The sequence below is a fragment of the Callorhinus ursinus genome, unplaced genomic scaffold (assembly GCF_003265705.2).
Source record: "Callorhinus ursinus isolate GAN/ISIS: 27379988/994484 unplaced genomic scaffold, GSC_fseal_2.0 scaffold3, whole genome shotgun sequence".
Lineage (NCBI taxonomy): Eukaryota > Metazoa > Chordata > Mammalia > Carnivora > Otariidae > Callorhinus > Callorhinus ursinus.
In genome coordinates, this window is record NW_027397065.1 from 89422561 (window position 1) to 89441644 (window position 19084).

At 48.2% G+C, this 19084-nt stretch overlaps 1 protein-coding gene across 1 annotated transcript in view; it reads right to left on the bottom strand.

The window, feature by feature from the left end:
• The window catches only part of ADAMTS16 (ADAM metallopeptidase with thrombospondin type 1 motif 16), a 142674-nt gene that overhangs the window by 9764 nt on the left and 113826 nt on the right, over positions 1-19084 (bottom strand). The window contains exons 20-21 of the mRNA XM_025867549.2: positions 658-859; positions 304-498 (exon numbers count right to left, since the gene is read on the bottom strand). Of these exons, the coding sequence (XP_025723334.1) occupies positions 304-498; positions 658-859 (397 nt within the window). The remainder of the gene's footprint in view (positions 1-303; positions 499-657; positions 860-19084) is intronic.

The window sequence follows — 19084 nt, forward strand, 5'->3', positions numbered from 1 at the left end:
TACTACCTGGGGCTGGCAGCACCACCCGGGGCCGGCAGCACCCCCCCAGGGCCGGCAGACACCCACCCAGGGCCAGCAGCACCACTTGGGGCCGGCAGTACCCACCGGGGCCCAGCAGTACTACCCGGGGCCGGCAGCACCCACCCAGGGCCCAGGACACCCACCCGGGGCCGGCAGACACCCACCCGGGGCCAGCAGCACCACCTGGGGCCGGCAGTACCCACCCGGGCCCGGCAGTACAACCCGGGGCCGGCAGCACCCACCCAGGGCCCGGGGCCCCCACCCGGGGCCGGCAGCACCCACCTGGGACCAGGCAGACACAAGCCACTGCAGCTTCTTGTGCTTGAGGCAGCGCTTGAGCAGACAAACTTCGTGAGTCCTGGGCTTGGGCTCCGAGCCGCAGACGGCGTCCGGCAGAAGCTGCGCCCTGGCCGAAGGGTTGGTGCTCTTACAGGCCACAGATCTCTTCCTCCACCCCTTCCCGCAGGTTCGAGAGCACTGCTCAGGAAGAAACGGGGCAGCCACCAGCAAGGAGTCTATCAGACCTAGCCTGGGGTTCCAACCGCAGGCCCTGCAAGGCTCGGTGAGAACCGAGCTCTGCGATCCACCGGAGGGGGCCCAGGGGCTGCCCCCCCCACGTATCCCTGCCCCACTTACCTCTGCCCAGGGCCCGGTGCTCCAGGCGGGTGGGCAGCTCTGAGAGTGGCAGGCCTGTTGGCTGGAAGGCATGGGCTGCGGACACAGGATGGCCGCCACTCGCTCCGACACGTAGTGGGCCCGCCGTGTGCACTGGACGGGCCGGCTCTGAGTGCCCCCACCGCACGTCCGGCTGCAGGTGCTCCAGTTGCCCACTGACCAACTGGGAGGAGACAAAGACACCTTGGTGAGGGGCACCTCCTCTCCTGGAGACACGGCGGTGCTAATCCCACCCACAGCCCCCAGGCACGTGGTTGTTCCTAGTTGCTCTCCAAGCGTGCCCGGTCCTGTGGCTTCTACCTCCTTGATTAGCTGTCCTGCTGATCATTTTCCCCTCCCCTGCTTTAATTCACCTGCACTTGGAAATGACCCCCTCAACACAGTGTTCTGTTCTGTCCTCTGGCTTGTTTTTAGGTGGGAAATTTCACACATGTGCAAAAGGAAGGCCCCGCGTGTCCCCTGCCACCTGACTTCAATGATCTTCAGCTTAGGTCCCCAACCCCATGGCATGCTGAAGCAAATTCCAGATGTGTACATGTTTCAGCGCACATCTCCAGAAGATGAGGATTGTTTGGTTTTTAAAACAACCACAATACCACCGTGACATCTAAAAAATAGACCATGATCCCTTAATGTCATATTATGCATATTATTATATTATTATTCAATTCATATAGTTCATATTATATTATTCAATATCATGTTATTCATGAATACCATATTATTCAGTGTTTCATCTCCAGCTGGGTCATAAATGTCCTAACTGAAGTTCATCTGCTTGTTTGGGAATCCGGAATCCAGCTACAGTCGCTGTTTGTGATGGGTTGGCAGGTCTTTCTTCTCCTTTACTCTACAGGTTCTTAACCTATTTTTTTCTATTCCATTTATTGGTTTCAGAAACGATACTGCCCACTGTGCTGAGTCTCTACAGCTCTTTCTGATGATCATTGAAGTTGGCAGATTACCTCTCTGTGGTTTCCTTTTGCATGTTCCTGTGTCTTCTGCACATCCTCTAACTTGGCAACTGGCTCCAGAGGCCAGGTCACAGTTAGGTTCTATTTATTTATGTATGTGTTTCTTGTATGATGACCTCAGACGTGATAACTTCCGATGGGAGGCCCATAATGTCTGGTCATCTTTCTTTGAATTCTTTAGAAGCTGTAGAAAATATTCTCTCTCAAAGCAACCTTTTTTTTTTTTTTTTAATTTTCTGAGTATAAAAGTATTTCTTGTTGACATGCATGTCGGCAGCTGACAGAGGTGGGATGGACCCGTGCAGGGTCAGCCAGTGGTGCCACCGTTGGGGGTCAGATAAGCCCGCGACGGTCTACAAGCACCAGCTGGCTTTGCACAAACAAATCGCAGGAGGCCCTAAGGTGCACACTCAGGGGTGGGCGGTCATCGGAGGCAGGAGGGGCAGAGGTGAAATGTGGCCCAGGGACAAATGTTCTTGTGGTGAGAAGGCCCTGGGCTCCCCGCAGGCGGCAGCCATTTGGCCTCCAAGAGGACGTGACGATTGTCACTCTTATGTGTCTTCCCATTCAGGGCGTTCAAGCAAAAACTGGAAATTGTGAAGGTAACGTTGGGGCGCAAAGGGGTGCACGCTGCTGGGTGTTGAAAATCTGACATGAAGGGCAAGGAGAAGCATGGTCTTTGTTACTCAGGTGGCACGGTGTGCCTTTGGCGCAGCGAGGAGCACAGAGGGCCAGCCATGCTTCTCCCACGCGATCCCAGCCTGTCAGCGTGGGTCGTGATGCGGGGACTTCCCAGGGCCGCCGCGTCCGGGGAGCACCTGTGAGTCTCGGTCCCTGAGCAGAACCCGCGAGGGGCTTCTGTCTACTCAGCAGCCATCCCTTAGTACGAGTTAACCCAACAATGATTTTCTCCTGATTCTTCGGGTACAACAGAGGATTTGTGAAGGGTCCTCTGCTTTGTCCTTTGGCTTTGTGGCCCTCCCTCCCACCCGCTTGCTGTACCTCGGTGGTCACACTTGGGTCAGGCCACAGTCAAGAACGCCTGGTGGAGAGTTCACGAGACTCCTCTCAGAAACAGCCCGTGCCAACGGGACAGGGTCCGTAAGGACTGAAGCAAGGACCCGACTTATGCAGAGAGGGACGCGGAGCGGAAGACGGAGACTGCCCAGAGGACCGCTGGGACCGCGCCTCACGCTCGCTTCGGCGGGGCCTCTCTGTCTGAGCTCGTGTGCACGTTGTTTTTAAAGGGAGGTGAGGGCAGGCAATACGTGCAACTTCTAAATTCGGCGTTTTACAGTTTGGGCGTGGAATCTACTTAAAATAAAAAACCCAACAAAACAAAACAAAACAAATCTGAGAAACTGTTAGAGCCAAGACGAGCCCAAGAAGACACAACCAGATACAATGTGGTGTCTTAGATAGGTTCCTGAAACGGAAAAAGGACACTATGTAAAAACTAAGAAAAACTGAATAACCTGTGAACTTTAGTTAATAACGTATCAATACTGGTTTATTAATTTTAACAAATGTACCATGCTAATGTAAGATGCTAATAATGAGTAAATTGAGTGTGCGTGTGGGGGGGGCCGTGGGGACTATGTAATAGGGGCAGTCTGCTCAGTTTTTCTAGAAACCTAAAACTTCTAAAAGATTAAGTCTATTAATTATTTTATGAATTAATTGTATTTTTGTAGCCAAGTAACAAAAAGAAGGTAAAAAAAAAAAATCAAGGTCTAAAACAACCATTTTGCTTACACAGCAAAGCTTTGTAAATGTACTTTCAGAGTCTCTATGGACCAGGGTACGGTTGGGAATACCCGGGGACCAGGGTGCGGTTGGGAATACCCGGGGACCAGGGTGCGGTTGGGAATACCCGGGGACCAGGGTGCGGGTGGGAATACCCGGGGACCAGGTATGGGAATACGTAAAGAAGGGAACGAGGGCTCCAAGGCCCGGGGGGCCCATGGGCATCAGGACGCCGCGCCGGGTCCGGGCGCGCTGTCCCTGACAACAGGTCCGAGCAGAGCGACCGGTACCTCCCCTCGCGCTCTCAAGGGGGCAGGAACCCAAACAGCTGTAGAGCCCGAACCCGGACTGTTGTGGGAGCTGTGACAAATGAGGTGGTGAGGGGAGGACAGGGGCTGAGGGGGACGGAGTGGCCCCGTCCCCGCGCTGTGTCCCTGTCCTGGCGCACATCTATTTTATACCACGTGTTTCCCCTGAACAGATTCTACTGTACTTCTAAGAAAGCTATGTAATTCCAAGTCTTAGCCACCTAAACAGAAACCGCTGGCTTTGGAGGAATTGTTCTAGATCCACTGTGGAAATGCTTTCCTTCTTCAGTGTCGACGGGATCAGGGATTTCTCTTTCATGGGAAGCCACGGACGTGACGCATCCTCGGTATGCACGGTCCGTTTCCAGCCTCGAGGCTGGCTGTCATGGCTCTGCCTCGGGATCCTCTGGGATGCTCTTCCGTTGTTCCCCCCCATTTCCTACATCTGCTCTCCCAACCCCGCTGCCTTATAAATTCTAATTGGTGTGTCCACACTGGGGTTGCAAAGACGTCTTGGCTGCTCTCAGGCTTTTCACGCCACCTCGTTAAGTCTTCTGTCTCCACCATCTTAAGCTGTTCCAACTGGGTTGATCCATTCTCTGCCCTTCTCCTGGCTGCACGTCACGAAGAAATCTTCCTGAACAAAGACCATTCACAAGGCATCTGGAAACGCCAACTGTCTGTTTTGTTTCACAGGCAGAGCTCTGGGGAAACGTCTTGGTTTCAGCTCAGGAAGGAGTCAAAATCCCCTCGCGCTTCTGTGCTGGTGTCTGAGGGTCCCGGGAGCAGAAGCCCGGTGTGCCTGGTTGCTCACCGGTGGCCGTACTTGGCTCGCTGGCTTCTGTTTTCCCCGCAGTCTGCCGACCAGAACGGAGCACGTGGCTGGCATCACCGAGTCAGCCGGCTTGCGGGCAGAACCTGGAGGACCCGGCCGCTTGGCCCCTGGGGTCCGCCACCGCCGAGGGCTCCCCTGCCTGGCCCTGCTCCAGGCTCCCCGTTGACTTCACCGCTGTCTCTCCACAGTTCCGGCAGGCTTTCCTGGAGTCTGTGTTCAATACTCAATATCCCCAACTGTCACCAATCATCAGAGGCTTCTCAGTAACATGACTTTCTCTTCTCTGTTAGAAAAATAATTGTAACATTTTGGTTTTGATTATTTAAGGTTTCCTCTGAAAATGCAAATTCCCAGCAAGGGTATTTGAAGCAGCCCTTGGGCAGCCTGGGGTCACCGCTGCCCTTCTGACGCCCAGGCCACCGCGGCAGGGACGGGGCCTGCGGCTTAACTGAGGCCAAGACCCACCCGAGGCCACCCAGGGCCTCTCGTGGATTTAGCATCAGGAAGTCTTGCAAAAAGCACGTAACTGCTGGCTTCAGTTTAGAATTTAGTTCTCGTTTCTTTTTTCTGTTATTCGCTTTGAAATTTCAAGACTGAGCACTCTGCTGTTCCATTTTCAGGGAGAACCCTTGACCTTCTAGGTAGTAGTCTTTCACAAAGGTACACACACAGAATCGTGGCCTCAGCACCTGTGGGACGGCCGTGGTAAACACGAGGCATGCGAGGTTGGATTTAGTCGCAGCGGTGAGCATGGCACACGGGGAAGGCCAGCATGGAAATACAGCTGCAACCAGGGGGCGGCCACCCGCTAAGGCCGACCCGGGCTCGCGGTGGGGCACCTGCCACGGTCCAGCAGGCTGCTCTGACCTTCCTGTACCATCTGCCACGACCTCCGCGGCTCTGAGCGTGGGCACCTCCGGGCTCGGCCTTTAGGGCACAGGGCTCAGTGCGGAAGGCAGCTTCTGCTGTGGTCCAACTGGACGGGGACTGTGTGACGTGGGGGCTGAGATGGGCGTGTCTTCACATGAGGGCATTTGCGGTCTACCCCACTTTTCTCCTAAATAACCTGTTTTAAAGATAGCAATGAGCATCCAACAATACACAGATGCCGGCTTGAAAAAAATCTGCCTTTTTCATAGGAAAAACGTCTGTCACGAGTTAAGGAGCAGGGGCAGGCCGGATGCTGAAGGCACAGTGGTGGAGAACTTCCTTCCCCAAGAAAGACCACCCCGAAGAACCAACGTGCTGAGGAGCTGGGATGGACAGGAACTGCTTCCAACCTTGAGACGACGAGCTCTGAGAAGTAAAGGTAACTGAGCCCGGTACCCATACGCTCCCAGGGCTCCCAGACAGCCCACCCTCAGGAGTGCGGACCCACTCCTGTCCTGGCACAGCTCCGTGGAGCGCGGATTGTACCTGGACATGGCAGGCTGTGATAATGCACGTATTCCTAACTGGGGGTCCCAGCTGCTTCTGTGCTGGGCAGGGCCAATGTAACCTCCTACATCACACACCTCCAGCCTGCCCTCAGGAGGACAAAGCGGCTGGATACCCCCGGGTGAGTTTCTGTCGGGGGGCTCTCTCCATCGGTTCTGCTCTTCTCCGGACGCCAGGCATGCTGCCGGCACGGGCTCTTCCCTGCCTCCGGGCCACTGCCCGCCTCAGGAGAGCCCCCTTCTCTACTTGCTCTGATCTGACTCGTCACTCAACGGGCCTTTCCGTTTTCCTGGCGGAACAGCCCGGCCCCCGCCTCTACCGTGCTGCACGCCGGCCGAGCGGGCCGTCCTGGGTTGTCAGCATCCATCCTTCTGCTTCCCCCAGTGACACGGGAGCGCTCACGGGACCAGCTGCCCCTGCACACGTGGGTCAGCCTCTGCCAGTGGAACTTGTTATTGGAATTATGTAATATAATTAAATTTGGTGTAGTGCGATGAAACACGAACACAAAAACGGAGAAGCTTGTTTCTATGAAAACTAAGTCGAACCTCTGGAATGACTCAGGAGAGACCAGGCATTAAACAGAACTGCACTCGGATGATGGGGCGGCAAGTTTCGCCTTTCTCCTAAAAAAAAAAAAACCTCAAACTGGACACCATCAGTAATAGGCATGTGATTGCAAATAATCAACTTAGACCTTCCATAGGCAGTCCTCGCCCCAGGGAGCTTTTGGCCATAAAAGAATCCGAAAATGGATGCACATTTTTAGAGCTTAAGTGAAAATAAAGGTTCAGCATTGTGTGTATTTTTAAGTGCTCTTCCCTGGCTTTACTTTTTTTCATCAGTGGGACGAATGAAAGCTTCTCTTCTATCTGGTGAGAACCCCTGCATCCTGCCTGGGGAGCTCCTCGCCCACGCGAATCCCTGCTCACAGAGCATCTCCCGGCGACAAGAGATAGGAACGCAGAGCCCCAGTCCCTCCCTTGGCCCCTGCTGTCCTGTGTGTGTGCCCGTTTCTGGCAGGGGAACCCTGCTGGCTCCCTGACTCTAGCCCCTCCCACGTCCCCCCAGATCTACTCCTGATTGTCCAGCAAACCTGCTCTCTGCTGTCCATCTGGCGGAATCCAGGTCTGTGCTGGTTCATTTTATGTGCCACTTGGCTGGGCCATGTGACCGAGATATTTGGTCAAGCACTATCCTAGATGATTCTGTGAAGGTGTGTTTTAGACGAGGTTAACGTTGAAGTCAGTAGACTTTTAACTAGTAGCAGATTGTCCCCTACAATGTGGGTGGGCTTCGTCCAATCAGTAAAAGACACAGACGTTTTGTTGCATTACCCCTAAGTGATTCTCCAACATGGGTAAAAAAATGTGATAAAAGGATCATGATGTTGAAAGTATGCCATTTTAGGATATTCACGCTTATGAGAATTGTTGAGATAGTTCAGAATTACATTCTAAAAATGTGGGTGGGTAGGGATGAAGGAATATGGAAAACAATGCCCCACAAGGAAAGATGACGGAATACGTTTATTCATAATCTAAAGAAAAGCAAGTGGACGCTATCTCAATTATATGAACCTAAATTAGAGATGGCCCTGGACAGGTGCTCCCTGTCTCCCCTGAGACGGAGCAAAAGCCAAGATCTCTGATGGAAGAGCATGGCCATCAGGATCCACAGGGCAAAGGTTTATAAGGGACGAGAAGCTACTGCTAGTCCTTCCCCAAACCTTATCTTTCAGAGAGAGAGGAAGGTAGATCCTCGAAGATGTCCTGAGAGACACTGATGACACTCACGGAGTCATGGGAAGGAGGGGGATCTTGGGGCCTCGTAAGCTGCCTTTGGGCAACCCTGAAGGGAGGCGGTTCGCCTCCCACCTTGTTCAGAGAATGGGCCCGTGAGGCCACCCACCACGCTTAGACATGTGGGTAGCCGGTTAGGACATTATACAGTTTAGGCAAAAGCCAGCTGTATGAATATGAGCTTGCCTGTTTATTGACCCTAAATCTAATTTACTTCTTTCTTTAGACAAACTTTCTTATCCTGAAGATATGCCACTTTCCTAATCGAGGAAGGAGAATAAAACATGTCATCCAAATTGCTGAGAAGACAGATGTCCGAATAAACCTGTCATCCAAATCCCCCTTAGCGATGCCTACATACTGATGGGAGCAAGCCTGTGGACTTGAGCCAGGCTCAGGGTCGGCATTTTCTAGCAGGACCCTGATTTGTCCGGGAAGATGTTATCTGGCAAACAGCTGACCAAAGGGCCAGATGGCAAATGCTCTTGGCTGGTGGGCCACAGGGTCCCTGTTGTCACAATTCAAGGGAGTCACGGCAGGGAGAGAGCAGCCCGACAACTGGAAACACGTGGGCAAGCCCGTGGCTCCAGCCAGACCCCACTGACGGCACCAGACGGCCGGCGGCACTTGGCCCATGGGCCGGACTTTGCGGCATCCGGGCTTGAATTCACTTAGGAATACTACGATCAAACACTGTGCAGACACCAGGAAGCAATGGGTATTTTTACGGTAGCCAGGATGGTCTTACAAGGTAGATGCTTTGGCGTGTTACACCTATTCTGAGTGCAGCCAAAGCAGATTACTGGCAGGGTCGCAACACACTACCCCGGTGTGGGAGACAGATGATAGCCATAAAACGGCAGCACCAAAAGCAGCACACCCTACACGCTCGAGCTTGAGGCTCTAGCCAAATATTTGGGAATCTGTAAGAGACAGAGTGAGGCCTGCTCAGAGTGAAGCGGGCGGCTTCACCAGCAATCGGGAGGAACGAGCAGACTGGGAGTCCGATGGAGTCACGGTCAGGCTGCGGCCCCAAGCTTCTGAGAGCTACGGACTCCTGTGGGCCGGGACTGGAACCAGCCAGTCCAGCTCCCCGGCCTGGGGCTCTCGGCCCCCTGCCCGCTCTGGGCCCTGCGCTGTTCTCGGTGCTTATGCCGATCCATCCATTCACACCCACACTCCCGTTAACATCCCCAGTGAAATTCTCATCTTACAGATGAGGCCACTGAGGCCCAGGGATGGGGAGAGGCTTTGCTGCGGCCCCTCAGGCTCTGGATGGTCAAGGTTACACAGCTGATGTGCGGCAGGGCCAGGGAAAAAACCCCATGAGCACGCGTTCTTACCCACTCTGCTGTGTGCCACTCACAGAACAGGGCCGGGAATCTCTAACAGGAGGTAGTTCTCCAAAGTGACCTCACTCTAAAAGGTCCCAGGAAAAATGCATGCGGTTAGGGGTTTGCTGGCCATGACAGATCTCCGTTGCAAATGTGTGACGCATATCTATTTCATAATCACAGACGCGAGCTCGCTCCTCTAGGTAAAAGTTGTGTCTTTCTACTCATGGCTAATTATGCACACAGGGCAGTGTTTGGAAGGGTTCTTAATGATTCGGTATTGAATCAGTGTCCACATACTTAGGGCTGCGCTCTTCCCAAACGGTCTTCCCTTCCTTGCCACAACGTCAGATTTCCTATAACATCTGAAAGATCTTTCCCTGCCTCTCAAGAGAGCCTATTTGGTGATGCTCTGGGGAAAGCCTGTGTATCTCACATTAACTTAACTATTCATCAACTGACCTGGGCTCATTTTTCTTTCTTTTAGAATGAATGACCTTCCCCAAGGAGAAGGTTTAATTCCTACGTCGAGGTGCAAAGTGGGATGTAAATCACGAAGAGTCACCAACCACTGCGTTTCGACTCCCTTGTTTGGATCCTTGCTTTCTGGGGAAAGAACGTCGCTTCTCCCTTCTGTTACGGAAGGTGAACTCTCCCCACTGTGGCTTCTTCCTTTTTATGAGAAGGATTTAAATTGATGGCCTCACTCCTCCTACGGTTTCAGGCTTTTCTGGCATTTCTGCTTCATGGTTTCTTGGATGTTCACTCCTTGATAAATACTTTGAAATGATCTTCTCCAGACTCATGAGTCAATTTTCTAAGAATGCTTTCCAGGTGGCCTCATCCAGAGTCTGGGCCTGGACGGCAGCCACCCAGCACTCAGCCACTGGGGCTGCCATGAGGTCTGGGCCGGGGGTGGTGGTGGGGGGGAACGGTTAGTGAGGGCAGCAGACAGAGGGCTTCTGTACGGGGTCGCCAGGGACTATCACCCAGGGGGGCTTTAAGAGAGAAACCAAAGAAGCAGATGGAACCCATGTTTGACAAAGATGGAATCTTCAAGCAAACCGACCCCTGGGATGCAATTGATATCAATATCTTGCCCGGAGTTTCTGCCATGTGGTCTGCTGTCAGCTGGCAGAAACAGTAAGGTCACATGGCCACATCAGGTCCACGATCTGTCCTCATCGCTCTGCGAGTGCTTAGCACGTGAAATCGAAACAAAACCAGTCATCTCATTTCGTGGCTTCTTTTGGCTTAATTTATGAAAGCGGTGATGTCAACTGTAGGACAGGGAATAGGAGGCATAAGCCTGCAGAGAGGGATCGAGGCAAGAATTCCAAAAGCAAAGGATAGACAGGAGGGCAGCTTCCACAAAATGACGGCACGATGTGATTTTTTACAGTGAATGCTAAGAATCCCTAAGTTTTATCTGCGAAGCTATCAAAGGGCTCCCGCGTGGAGGTCCAGGTGTGAAGGGAGACAAACTGCAGATGAGTGTCCTGGCCGGGAGGCGCCGTAAGGCCGGGTGCCTGCCGAAAACACACGGTGAACACTGGATGGCAGACTCCTCTTTCTTGACAAGGCTGGAACGATTCCATTCTCCACAGGAATGATTTCTCACTGTGGCAATTTAAGATTAATCGGATCCAGGAAATGAATGCACAGAGTATGGAGCACAATATTTACGTAACCTCGTGGCTCCCATCCCTGTGAAACCACCTTCTGCAGTTGCATTCACTCTTCTTCAAGACATGTGTAGATTAGTCTCATTTTCTTCGTAAGTCTTAGGAACTCACTGATTGCATTTTATCCCCACCAGGGCAGTCTTATATATTACCAAATACCACAAACTTGTTACACATTAAAAATAATAATTAAATAATATTGCTAATTGCTAGTATAGTTAGCTAATTAAATAATTATTTGGTCAAATACTGTTGTAATCTTTGGAGTCGACATCCTAAGGTAAAGCTCCAGATATTATATCACAAAACTTATCAGATGAATCATGTTGTAAATGTCATATTTATCTACTGCTCTTAAAAACTCTGGAATGTGAACAGGGACGTATACACCAGTATTTCATTAATGATATTTACTGTATTATAATTGGTATAATTTATTAGCCTATGTTGCAAAAGAACCTAATGGTATTTACATTATGTACATGGACATGAGAAAATGCTCTACTGTATATTTAAATGGTTTCACATATGCTCAGGACTCTTACAATGAGTCAGGGTAGAGAGAAGCCCCATATTTAAAGACCTCATTTTCTAGCTCAGCTGGTTTAAGTGACTCAGAATGGAACGGCAGCCAACCAGTATGGCATTTCTGATCATTTATCCCAAAATATCATATGCAGAGCATAAAAACACTGTCTGGATAGTTTAGACAGCACTGTGATGTCTTTTTTTTTTAACTGCCCATATGATGTAAGGTCTACATACGTACAAATAGCCATGAGAGAATTGCATTAGCATTCAGAGACACGGGAGGGAAATCTGTGGGAAATTCAACTCTGTGAACTAAAAAAAAGGATCTCAACAGAAGAACAAGTGAAGGCGTCTGATAATGCGGAGTAAGTCTCACGTGTGGCTCATCATGATGACACTGGAGGGTCTGCAAAATCTTATTGTTCTAGAGAAAGCAATATATGTCCCAAGTCCAGAAAACCTATAGTCAGACAATGAATCCGAAGCCCAAATCCCTCTAGTCTGTCGAGTTCCAATACTGGTAAGGATAGCAAAGTATCACTGAGATCCTTCATCTGCATTAGCCCATTAAATCTCACAGCAAATCTGTATGGGAGCTACAGTGATCACACCCATTTCAGAGATGGGAAGCTGGAGTCCAGGACACTAAGGAACACGTTCGTGGATCTGCAGGAGCACAGGGTGGAGCCAGGATGTTCGTGCAGTTAGCCTGGTCCTGACTCCTTGGCTCTGGACCCTATGAAGCCCACCTCTCCAAGGATACCTGAAGCATGTCACAAATATGGGTCACAGTGGCCACAAGGAGAGGAACCCTTCACAGGCATCCCCCTCTTGGGATGGCGCCATGTCTGGGGGACAAATCATGCTGCTGTTGATCAACAGAGCAGATTCTGAGTTAATGTCTTTGGTCACCACAGGCGGGCCATGTAATTATTTGACAGGTGTGGACCACTCTTCAATAGCTTTATAAAGAAAGCACACATCTCTGACACTACTTTTTTTTTTTTTTATTTAAAAATCATGGCAGAAATTTTGGAAAGAAGGTACAAGTGAGGCACTACAGAGATTCTTTTATCAAAACCAAATAAATGGCCAAGAATCTGTGAACATATCAAAAGAACCAAAATAAAAGGACTAGTCACATTATAAACCATCTACATTTGTTCCAGAAGGCACATGGGAAAAAAAAATGCACCACAGGAGCAAGGCCAGGACGAAAGAGCCCGGCTCCACTCTGGGTGATAAAAGACTTGTCTGGAAATGCCCTGCTTCCAGCTGAGCTGGGAGAAAGGAACCTTAGTGGAGCCTACGTGAAGATTATAGAGCAACCCATCCAACAAAATGCACAGGTAAAAAAGACAGCACTCAAAGGAAAATAAAATAAAAATATTGTGAAAGAAGACTTACTGTATCAAATGGAATTCTACAAAAAGCTTCCACTGCCAGGAAATTTAAAAGAGAAAAAGAATTGAATGAAGGAAGACCTCAAGAACGAGGTAGGATGATAGGATGACATTACAAGGAGCCAGATGAAAGCACCAGAAAGACGCTCTGAGGTCAGCAAGGGGTGAGGCGATCTGTGGTTTAAGGATCCCTCTTGAAAAATCTCTTTGAGATACGCGCCTGCTGGCCAGGAGAAGATTTAAACTACTCAACTGAAGAATGAGAATGTTATGGATGCAGGGACTGGCTGGACCACTGGATCCACTTAAACAGACCAGTAAGATTGTAGCACAGAATGAACACGCCCTCTTTACTGAAAGAATAGACACTATGATGTAAAAATCATAATAAAATTAAAGTTAAATTGAAATGAGACAATTTTAACAAAGATCGGGGCCTGAGCTGAAGTTTGGTGAGTGGAAAACAAAAGAAGTAGAAATAATACCAATTGCCTTACTTTTTCCCACAATGTTTTTACAGCTTTATAGTTTACATTGTGACGTTGATTAAAAAAAAAAAAAAAAGAGTGGCTTAAGCATATTATTTTAAGTTGTATAGGTAACTATACTAGAATTCGAAATAGGTTATGTGTTTCCTAAATAACCAGAGGGGCAAACAAAAGAAGACCATAAATCCAAAGTTAGCAAATAGTAGGGAGCTACTTGGAAATCACAAATAGGAAGCCAACACAGATGGAAGAATTAATATAAGGCATATCTACTGATAAATCATACACAAACCCACAGATCACTCTTACAGAAATGTACACAGATTATAAAGGGTTTGCCATCAAATTAAAGGCACCAGTACACTAAAAAACACACAGCGACCAACAGGGGTTCACTGTAGGAATGCCACTTGGAGCCATTAATCACTCATCTCAGGTGTAGAATGACAGGTGCTTTCCTTCTCTTCACAAATGTAACATCCCAACGGCTCCCTTGTCCGAATGATGGAACCGTGTCCCAGTGCTTGGGGGCTGACCCCGTGTCCCTTACATACGCTGACCCCATGTCCCTTACATACACACTCAGAGCCTGCAGTGAACACGCGGTGGTGTCCGTGCTGCCTCTCAGCTCCCGTGAGTTTCCATCTTTGACCTATAAAGCCCAGGGACCTGTGTGTGTCCACAAGGCCTGTGATCTAGATCAAGAGCCAGTCCTTGAGGCTCTGTAGCTCTGTATCCTGAGGGGAGTGTTCTGTGGGCTTCCCCGGGGGCGGGGTGGGGATTGGAAGCAGGACTCCACCCTGTGCTTTGCTCAGAACCTCACACACTCCCCGAAACAGATTCATCAATGTCTTTTCTTTTTTCTTTTTTTCTTAAGATTTATTATTTATTTGAGAGAGAGAGAGAGAGAGAGAGAGAGAGAGAGCACGGGGGGCGGGGGCAGAGAGAGAAGGAGAGAGAGAATCTCAAGCAGACTCCCCACTAAGTGCAGAGCCCAACTTGGCGCTCGATCTCACAACCCTGAGTTTATAACCCCAGCCGAAATCAAGAGCCAGACGCTCGACCAATGGAGCCACCCAGGTGCCCCCACTGATGTTTTTTCTTAAAACCTTTCCAAGTCTGCTGTAAAACTGTCATGTCAAGAAGAAAAGGCATTCACTAAAATTCAGTAACTCTGAGAAAATACAAACAAGTGAAATTTCATAATACGATAAATCAACATGTAAGGGGCAACTTCTACCAAATAAAGAGCTGAAAATGTCGACACATTCCAATAAGGATCAGGAAAAAGGACTGACACATTTTACTTTTATTCTAGAAGCATATGCCTTTGTAGTTAAACTGGAGTGGGGTAGACAAGAGGTACAGACATTAGATAAGGACGCCAAAATTATCATTATTGGTTTATGATATTAAAAATAAATGATTACTGACTGAAAAAATTGGAAAATATAAAATTTAGGTTCTGGTTACAAAATTAATTTGACTCTATAAAATTATACCTAATTAAAGTATAATGGTATAAAGATATTACTCACAACATTAATAAAATATGAAATATTCAAGGAAATATAAGTGCTCACAGTCACGTAAGTAAATAAATCGATGAGCTCTTCCTGAAGAACCTAATGACCAAATGGGATAATGAAGGAAAAAAACTGGTTCTCAGTAGGTGACGTCCATATGTTCAAGATTTCAATTTTGTCTAAATTAGTCTACTAAGGCAATGTAATCCCAATCAAAATTTCAGAAGGATCCTTTTTTTTTTAATTTTTAACATGGCAAAGTAAATATAAAGTTCATATGGAAAAAGAACATTCGAGAAGATCCAGAAAAATTCTAAAAAAGACATGATTCATAAAATTATATATATGGACTTAAGCTAGGATGCAGCTGGCCTTCCAAATCAGTGGGCAGAAGATGAATTTTTCACTAAGTGACGGTGGGGCAGACCGCTGGGCTGTGGAAGAAAAGCTGTGGGACATGGGCTTCATTCTTCCTGCCAAAATACATCCCATTTTCATCAAAGTCAAATATTTAATGTAACCAAAATGTTTGAAGAGAATATGAGTAAAATATTTCATGATACTAGAGTACAGAAAACTTGCAAGTTACATTATATAAAAAAGAATCTATGGAAAGTAAATAAAAACTTCACTGCATAGTAATTTAAAAATTAGGTAGCAGTAATAAAAATGCATCTGACAAGGCGCTCAACAAATTTCCACAGGATTACCCCGAGAGCCAGGATGATGTGTTGAGTGACCAAACGGGGTACCCCCCAAACCTTTGGAGGGGGAAGGATACTACTGAATATAGAGCGACGGTGGATCAACTGGAATTGTTCTGAGCACACTGGGATGTCCCATTACCCTTCTCATGGGACTTTTGTTTTCTTTGTTCTATACACACACACACACACACACACACAGACATATGTATGAACATACACTAGTTAACATATATTAACATGGTATTTGCTTTGATCACACGTAGTTTCCTAATAGACACACGTGTGCATGTGCACACACAAGGAAAAGAACAAAGTAAAAATAAGGGGTGTCAAATATATTTTCATACTGTTTCATTTACATTCGAAACTTACACGGATCTGATCGGCGGCTAAGGCGTGCCTGGGATAATTTCCTCTCTGCACAACCTCCCGTGGCCGTCTGTCAGAGTCCCCACGTCTCTACTGTGGGTGGTAATAGTACTGACTGGCATTTCTGTGAGCATCACGTGAGTCGATCCCTCATTTTGGCAAGCATTAGTCTGTCAGGGTCACCACCACCACCACCACCACTGGGGCAGATCCAGGTTTGTAGGGTGTGGAGCTTACAGGATTTAGGACACTCTCCTCTAAGAATAGTGAAAACAAAACTGGGGACTTGAAATGAGAGGATCCTTCGTGTTCGCTTCGGAGGCTCTGTGCCCCATCCCGCCGCGGATCACTAACATCCCTGCAGTGACACAGAACGTGCATCTCTGGAAGGTTCTACTTCTCTTTTCAGATGCACTGCTTAGCGCCCAAGGGCAACGATCATTGGCTATGAAAGAAATAGCTGCGTGAACATTTCCTATCATAATTCAGTTTGTTTTCCTGTCGCATGTGGAGAGTGACGGCAGGATGACCTAGCACTCCGTTGGCCTGGGACTGAGGCACATCCGCAGACACAGGGCAGTCCTAGGTCATTTGGGGGCATATTGCTCACTCTACGGGTAATTTACTTTCCTCTCTGCTCAATACAAAACATATTTAACCCTAGACTTGTGTAAAGATTTCTAACTATTTTTCTCCGTGTATCAATTGCCTTTACTTTGACTTATTACTTCTAGTTATCACAATGAATGCCCCAGCAGTGTGCATGTTTTCAGGATCTTAGGACTGTTCCGTTGTCATTCCAAGCACCAGCAAGAGAGACCTTTCGTAACACGCAGTGGCGTGAGCACACGCTGCGTGCCCCAGTTCTAACGGAGGCCAAGGAGGAGGCTTCTGCAGGAGACGTGGCTCCGGGAGACCAGGAGAGGCGTGGGAACAGCAGGTTCTGAGACGCCAGCCCAGCCCCTTCCCCGCCGTTCTGGAGGGCTGGGTGCACCTGCCACCTCCCCCCCACACCCCAGCATGCACAAGACTGATGACCGGACCCTTCCCTGGAGAAACTGATGATCCCAGGGCAAAGAGCAGCTGATAAGCCTGTCTCAGCACAGGGAGTGTCCATCGCATGTCTCGGGGTCTCTGTCTCAACGTGCCTGGAGAGATGTGGATGATGAGGAGGAACTGGAGGAAGACACCAGCAGGACAGAGGAAAACCCACCACCCCGCTGCAAGTAAAAGGGAATATGGAGGGAATAATCTGTGGGGAGGAGAAGAGATAGAAAGAGAGAGAAACAAAGGAAACATAAAAGAAACAAGGAGAAAGAGAAATTCTGCACTGCTCTGTGATGCGCACCTGACACCCCACGCCTCCGCCTTTTAACACTCCCACCTCCTCTGCCTTGCTCTATTCTTGTTCTTTTCATCCTTGGTTCTCATCACCTTCTAGAATATTCCATCATTTAAAAAATATCTTATGTTTATTGTTGACTATGTCTCTCTGCAGAGAAGCTCCCCCAAGCAGGGACCTCTTTCAACTCACTAATGTATCCCCGGTGCCTGGCGTGTAGCAGACACTCCCAATTATTATACTGCTGAAATGAATCAATGACCTTAAGGTATCTCATGGGGTTTATGTAAAGAAACCTAATCAGGCAAAATTCATGCAATTATTAAGTCTTAGAAAACATAAAGTTCTCACATACAAGAGGACACAGAATCAAGGTATTCTACTTAGCCAGCAAGGACTAATCAATAATGAGGTGGACAATTCCAACTCCCGGGGTGGAGCCACACGGAAGGATGCAGGGCAAGGAGGTGGTGACCACACAGCCCAGCCATGGGAGGGTGATAGAGGAGATGTGGTGGACCACACCGTCCCCGGTGATGGATGGGACCGTAACCGTGAGAGCCAAGACGTGGGACATGGTGATCGTGCCTGTTATTTAGGAATAGCGGGAAGGGTACCAGGAGAGAGAGAGCCAGAGTAAGAGATTTTTGCCCCTGGTCCATGGGACTGGTGACAAGGGGTGGTGGGCAGGCAGGACTGTGATTTCTCATGGTGAGCTTCAAAGTACAGTATGGCTTTTTATGCCATCTGCATTTGGTTCCTACATAGAATAAAAATCAACTAAAATAACAGCGTAAAAAACAACATCCTAGAGAACTTAAACGGATTCTTCTCTTTAGTTTTCTTTTTTATTGAGGAAATACATAATAAATGCATCAAAACAATTAAAAATCCCCTGTTAGGATCTTGTTTGACATAAAAGTAAAATAAGGCTGCAACCATATGGCAACTGGAGGAGGAAGGGGGATGCTTGAGTGGGCTCTTGCTTGCACTGGATCCAGACAAGTCTAAACATTCTGGGAGACTGTGGTCTTCCCTTTCTGGAGATTACATTCCTGGCCACCACAGTCAGAAGCACATTAAAAATTTGTTTCCTGTTTCAACTCCCTTTGACCTGAACTTATATGGAACCTGTAGGAAAAAAAGCCACATGGAAATGTCTCTAGCTCTCATGTGGTCATATTTTTCACCCTGCAGCACTGTTTCTTCAGATTGGGGGCGAGGGCTTATCCCAAAGGCGGTATTTCAGTGGAAAAGTAACTTATCTAAACAAATGAGTTTGAGGATCTCTTTGGTTGTGGGAATATTGTTTAAAAATCTATTCATGCCTCTACGAATGACACAGGTAATACTTACCGAAAACTTTGTGAATCAAATAAGGACTGCTTCAGCCGAAATCCAAGGGAAAAAAGAGGGATGGGAAAAATCTAACATTTGCTCACTGTATTAATATTGTCAGAAAATCTTTCGGCCCCATGACAAAATTAATGCATAAGTCTTCTTTTTCCTTCTAGACCCGGAAAACTCTATCAGGTCCCTACAAGCTGGTAATAGGCTCGGCAAAATCATGGTTTACAGGTGGCTTTGGAATGACAACGCATCAACAAGTCAACCAAAACTGACTTGACTTTTTAAGCAAATGTCAATGTGAATTGCAAAATAATTAAATTTCCGTTATCAAATTCTAAAGCCAATTACAGTTGACCCTCAAAGAACACAGGTTTGAGTTGCGTGGGTCCATTTACACACGGATCTTTTTCGACAAATACAGGACAGGATTGTATATTTTCTGTTCCTTATGATTTTTCTCAACATTTTTTTTCTCTAGCTGACTTTATCCTAAGAACACATAATATATACGACCTGCCAAATACATGCTAGTCCGCTGTTTGCGTTATGCG